Source organism: Liolophura sinensis, chromosome 1 (genome assembly GCF_032854445.1).
Source record: "Liolophura sinensis isolate JHLJ2023 chromosome 1, CUHK_Ljap_v2, whole genome shotgun sequence".
Lineage (NCBI taxonomy): Eukaryota > Metazoa > Mollusca > Polyplacophora > Chitonida > Chitonidae > Liolophura > Liolophura sinensis.
Window position 1 is genome coordinate 14338614 of NC_088295.1, and position 6044 is coordinate 14344657.

At 43.6% G+C, this 6044-nt stretch overlaps 1 protein-coding gene across 1 annotated transcript; it reads right to left on the reverse strand.

The window, feature by feature from the left end:
* Positions 1–239: 239 nt before the first annotated feature.
* On the reverse strand, positions 240–3685 carry LOC135466168 (kelch-like protein 24a). The gene is made up of 2 exons (XM_064743587.1): positions 3576–3685; positions 240–2371 (listed from the first exon to the last, which is right to left on the reverse strand). Exons 1-2 carry the CDS (start codon positions 3597–3599, stop codon positions 641–643), a joined length of 1755 nt encoding a protein of 584 aa, XP_064599657.1. The 5' UTR covers positions 3600–3685; the 3' UTR covers positions 240–640.
* Positions 3686–6044: the final 2359 nt, after the last annotated feature.

Consider the following 6044-nt stretch of genomic DNA (forward strand, 5'->3'; position numbering starts at 1 on the left):
AATGTAAGAACAAAGCAAATTGAGCCAAAAAAAAAACACGCACAATTTGGAGGATGTCACGCACAAACGTCATTATGAGTATGGAAAAACACAAAGCCAATATAAAACACGTGAATGAGCAGAGTTTGTATTCGATTCACTTGAACGCATGAAACCTATATTAATGCTTTGACGGTTTCGTACAGATTTCTTTGTATTCATTAAAACACATCGCTGCCTTGACATGCACTATAATATCTGACTGAGCATGAAGTGTTTCTGTCCACTGTCATTAAACGTTACGACTTTGCTGCGGTTTCCTGTATCGAGAACCACACAAACTTTCAAGGTCAGTTCCATTTTCTCCATTCTCTGATTTGCTACTGTTTTTTGTAGTCAGAACTACACAAAACGTACGTTCACGACGAGTTCCAATTTCTCCATGTTCTGATTTGCTGTTGTTTCTTGTATCCAGAACTGCACATAGCCTACGTTCACGATGAGTTCCATTTTCCCCATGGTCTGATTACCGCAGAGATATGCTATTCTGGTAATTCAAAAACATCCCGTGAGACGCCTGTTTAAGTCTGGAAAGAGATTTTTCTAACAGATTAAAAGTTAATAATCTTCGTGAATGTCCATCAAAAGATGCGTATGAGTATTACAGCTTGGTGGAGAGCATCGCTGATGGTTTCTTAAGGACAGCTCGGACACAAGCATTGATGGTCACGGACTCCGGGATCGTCTCGGGCAAGACTGTCCATGTGTCAGTGGCCATGTTGTATTCGTGAATGTCCACCTGCACACTGCTCCCCATGCGACCCCCAAATACCAGAACAGACCCCCTGTATCCCACAGAACCGAAGTAGTTCCGGTTAAAGTTGTCCAAATGAGAGATGACCATTGGCTTTTCCCCTGGACAGAACTTTATCAGTTTGCCCGTTCTGTTCACAATATATGTTTCCTGATCACACACCACTGATGAATGGAGGGCACATTTGAAGGGTAGGTTTCCCACAGTAGTCACTACTTTAGATCTGGTGTCGTAACATTGTATCATGGCGGTACTGACTTGTTCGTCAATCACACCGCCTAGCACATAGATTTTCTGACCACAGACGGCCGTAGCAGTTAAACACACCCCTACTGCCAAACGACCAGCATGTGCCCATTTATTTTGGGGTATGTTGTACTCTTCTATGCCGTCTAGTATTTTAGTTGCCGAGTACCCACCGATTGCGTATAGAGAGTCTCCCACGGCCGCCATGGAGTGTCGCACCCTACCCTCCGTCAGGTGTGCCCTACAGCGCCATTGCAACAGAGTTCCATTAAACTGGTACAAATCCGTGGAATTTTTCGTTCCCCCTGAGATATAGATGTCACTTCCGTGCGTACACACAGCAAACTCGGCATTGGGATGGTTAGGGAAAGTAGGCAATGACGTCCATTCTTTATTTCGTAAATGGAAACATTTCAGTTCGTTGGTTTGTCTGTTCCCTGGATTTGGGGAGGAGGGAGAGGCTTTCGAGCAGAAAAACACAACTGTTTCCTCAACATCAAAGCTACTCCTTGGTTTGGTTCTAATACTGTCCACAAACTGTCTCCTGGTGGGTAGCATATGGTACCGCTTGGCCTCCTCCAGGATGACCCTACACCTGTCATTTGGTTGAGCTATTGAATTCTCAAAGGTATCCAGCAAATATTCCGGGCTTACAAACGGCAACCTCACGTGCTCAAGAACATCATCCAGACACTTCTTCCTGAAATCGTCTTTGTGGAGCCACCTTAACACGGCATCACACACAACCTCTTCACTGGGTGCACTCAACTCGTCATCTTTGAGAATCTCGACAAGTTCGCTGGAATCTAAAGAAAGAAACTCCGCGTGACGACAAGTTTGCGGGAACGAAGACAAGATCATGTCTTTGGCCACAGATGCCAGATTGCCACAGTTGAGCTTCTCTCCGAGTCTCCATACCCCGATGCAGTTGGAGGGCTCTAGATTCCGCTTGAGGAACTGCACACACCTATCTTTCAGAGCCTCCACTTGGAACAGATTCCCGGCCTCCAGCACTTCTTCTACGTTATCCCAACTAATCGTCACAGATCCACTGTAGATATACTCTATCACAGTCTGAACTGTTTTCTCATCAAGGTTTCGGATGAAGACCCGGTTTTCGATGCTTTCCCTTAACCCTGACTGAAACATCGCATTGAAGTAGGGTGAGGAAGTGGCAAGGATAAGTTTGTGACATTTGAACTGCCTTCGTCTGACGCACACTGTCACATCTGTCAGGTGATCCATCTTTCGGAAGTCGTCCAGTCCTTTCAGTATGTTCTGCGCATGTGCCACGGAGTGAAAGGGTTCCATGTCATCAACAGGAACATTAACCTAGAGAAAAATTAAACGGTGATTAGAAAAGAAATAGACATTTCTATACACCGAGGTGCCAGAAAAAGAAAAACAAAGAATTATGCTTCCTGAATGTATAGTGAATACGTTTGTTATTTCTTAGTGCTTAACTGATGAAAAAAAGGAACTAAAAGCTGGTTGAAATAGACAATGAACCCTACTGAAAATTAATAGAGAAAAATCACGTTGGAATGCTCGTATCAGTCAATCCATACAGAAATGCAACGTTATAAAACTTCTGATACCAGACTAAATCTGTGGATCTTGCTAACGTAGAAGGTATATCTGTTCATCTTTGTTCATCTGGTGAAAACTAAATGAACACTTGTAGAAGAATGCCAGACCCAGGGCGGATACGTCTACCGACACGCTATGGTGGTATAAGGCTTAGCCAAACATTCGTGATGGAGTAGCTAAATAATATACATAACTACAGCTTCTTGCTAACCACAAGTGCTGCGTTGTCATCACAGTCACGAAAAGCAACTATGTATGACCCTGTTCCCACACGTTCATGGCAGTCAACATTTAGATAAACCATGAAGGTATATGTACAACACGCTCAGTGGTTAAAATACCGGTGGTTAGGGTAAGGGAGGCCACTCTGACACGTAAACAGAGCTTATGAATGTCAACCCTTCGTTGCGTTGGACGTTCGCCAGGACTGTGACCGTTCAGGCATAACAGAACAGTCAGAAGGCGTAAAACGCATTACCTCTGGCTTTAATGAGAATCCATAAAACCAAACACACTGCGCCATAATGAATATATAAACAATCTAAACTTCTCATTTTCTGATAACACCCTCCTGTGACATGTGATGGGCATTACGAGGTTGAACATTTGAGGAAGTCCTCACCTCGACAACTGAAAGAAAAGACTGTAAGTGAAATCCCAAACAAATTTTATGACAGGAGGAGTCCCTATACGGCAGCGGATTAGTCGCTAGTGTGCCAAGGACAACGTGGACTCGGTTGAATAATACTACAATAGGATTTAGGATTTAGTAATTGCATTTACACCAGCTACAAAAATAGCGACGAGGCCTTCTGGCTGGATGCCTGTAGCCTATATATACGTCGTGACTAACAAAGTGCCAGCTGGACAAGCTGGACAATTTCTCCAGGTGCATGTGTTAACGAAGAAAAAAAAAGCTTGTCATCAGATATACTGTATACAGTACCGCTGTTAGCTCCTCCACCTCCATTCTGATTCGAGCGACCGGCTTCCTGTAGTCCGAAGGTTCCAAATATGCAGTGTTATTATGAGTTTAAAATTATGGGTTCATGTCATCTGTTATTGGGGTAAAACCGCATGGGTTTGACCACTGGCTTGTCACACGGGGACCTCCGCGCCATACAATGACACCTGGTCGCTGGAAATGTACCTGGCATTTGTTAAGGTTAGCTATGCCAGTGTAGGTATAGTTACCGTACGTGGGGCCGGTCGACAAAAACAGCACATACCTCCACGAGCGTCGAGGCTCAAGTCGTCTCCGTGGCCTACATACATTAGCGGACTGGTTGCGCTAACTTGCAGTCGTCCCTACCCCACGATAAGGTCAGGTTTACACCTCCCCACTCGACCAGGTATTGTCGTTGTCAGCTGACCTGTTAGCCCCCCTCTGTATAACACCCATTAACAATTGTTAGCTGGGGGGTCAGGAGGAGGGCGGTGTTAACTTAAACTTAGCTCTCCATACAACTCCTAACACTTTGATGTCCGACTGCACCGTTCTATACAGATGAAATGGATGTACCATACCAAGTTAGCTCGTCGATCAGTTTTCAACAGAATCTAAAATACAGTAACATATTACCTTTGGGAGACCTAAATTATGGTCCTCTCCGTTCAGCAAGAAATCGTGATATGCTTGATGGTACGCAATCTGACAAAATGCCGACTTTTTAACATAGTGTGCACAGTTCCCACTGAACCGTGGGAAGATAAAACGAAATTCGTCCGGGTTATTATCATATATAGGTTCATAAAAGCATAAACAAGGTTAAAAATTCTGACGCAGCAGGGCATATACTTTTTTCCTGGTCCCTGGGAAATACGTTATGTACCATGTCAGTGGATCTAGAGTGTATTTGCTCTCTTTGAAATGCCTATAGTCCATTATCTCAGTGAATGCATAAAAAACTTTCAAAGCTATTAATATGTCCTCAATAAACATCACAGGGAACAGTGTAAAAAATGCTCTGTATCTGGCCGCAAAAACTTCATTCAGATCACACAGCAAATATCTACTCAGGAAAAAAACCTCACAGAATACTGGCCTCAGCAATTTGAGTTCACCGTTTGACAGGTGCACAGTTTCTTTTTTTTGTGTGTATGTTATACCGAAAGGGCTCAGCATGCAGGCCTCCACCTTTGCTTACACAAACATTGACATCACATTAGCGACTCCTAATCAACTTGTACTACTTACTATTTATATCTTTAAACAAATACAGTGTGAAAACACTTTTGTGTATACATCCAATTCATAGTGCATACACAGACAGATCACATACAATCCCATACAACACGCTTATCGTCCAAAGTCTCGATGATGTCCGTCGACTCTATGTATTCGCTTCATTGTGTAACTCCAGACAATTAGATGGCTCATACAGAGGTGCGCAAGGTTGTTTCTCTTCTCCTTCATCGTATGTGAAGCGGAGAGTTCAAATCCAACGGTTGAAAGTTTTGTCATTCATTTTAATTGGATTTATGTTTCATTAGTCAGCAAGCAAAAATCATTGACTACATATGATTTATACATACACCACATGTATCGAATACAATAAATATAGAGTTTTTGAAATTTTACGCCGATTGGTGTTTTACGCCGTACTCAACAATATTTCGTCCGTAAGTGGGAAGGTCTTCCAGCAACCTGCGGATGGTCGTGGGTTTCCCCCGGGCTGTGCCCGGTTTCCACCCACCATAATACTGGCCGCCGTCGTATAAGTGAAATATTCTTGAGTACGGCGTAAAACACCAATCAAAAAAAAAAAAAAAAAAAATCAACAATATTTCACTTATATTTGACAGCGACCAGCATTACGGAGAGAAGAATCCGGACACATCCGGAGAAACCCACGACCATCCGTAGGTTGCCGACAGACCTTCCCACGTACGACCGGAGAAAAAGCTAAGATTAGTGGGACGTGAGTGAGTGCTTGGGGTTTAACGTCGTACTCAACAATTTTTCAGTCATATGACGACGAAGGAATCATTAGGGTGCACATACGTATAATGTGCCTCCTTGTTGCAGGACGGATTTCCACCGCTCTTTTATTTAGTGCTGCTTCACTGAGACGACTTACCGAAGGCAAGTAAGCCGACCCGCCCGAGCCATTGTACTGATACGGGTCAACCAGTCGTTGCACTATCCCCTTCATGATGAACGCCAAGCGAGGAAGATACAACTTCCTCTTTTAAAGTCTTAGGTGTGACTCGATCAAGGATTGATCCTGGATCTACCGGTCCCGAAGTAGTGGGACGTGAAATTTGCGCTTGTTTTTATTTCCGTGTTCTTTAACTATCCATATTATCCCAGAACTTAAGAAACAATGGAACTTTACACAATTGTAGTGAGTATTCAGATACAGGTGCGTAACTATAATCCAAGTCATTAGAGGGGCCTCCGTGGCAGAGGTGG

Excerpts from the sequence above, each read along its gene's own strand:
- LOC135466168 (XM_064743587.1), bottom strand. The coding sequence starts at position 3,599 with ATGGAGGTGGAGGAGCTAACAGCG. Across the intron at positions 2,372-3,575 it reads AGGTGGAGGAGCTAACAGCG|GTTAATGTTCCTGTTGATGA; the intron begins GTACTGTATACA and ends ATTTTTCTCTAG.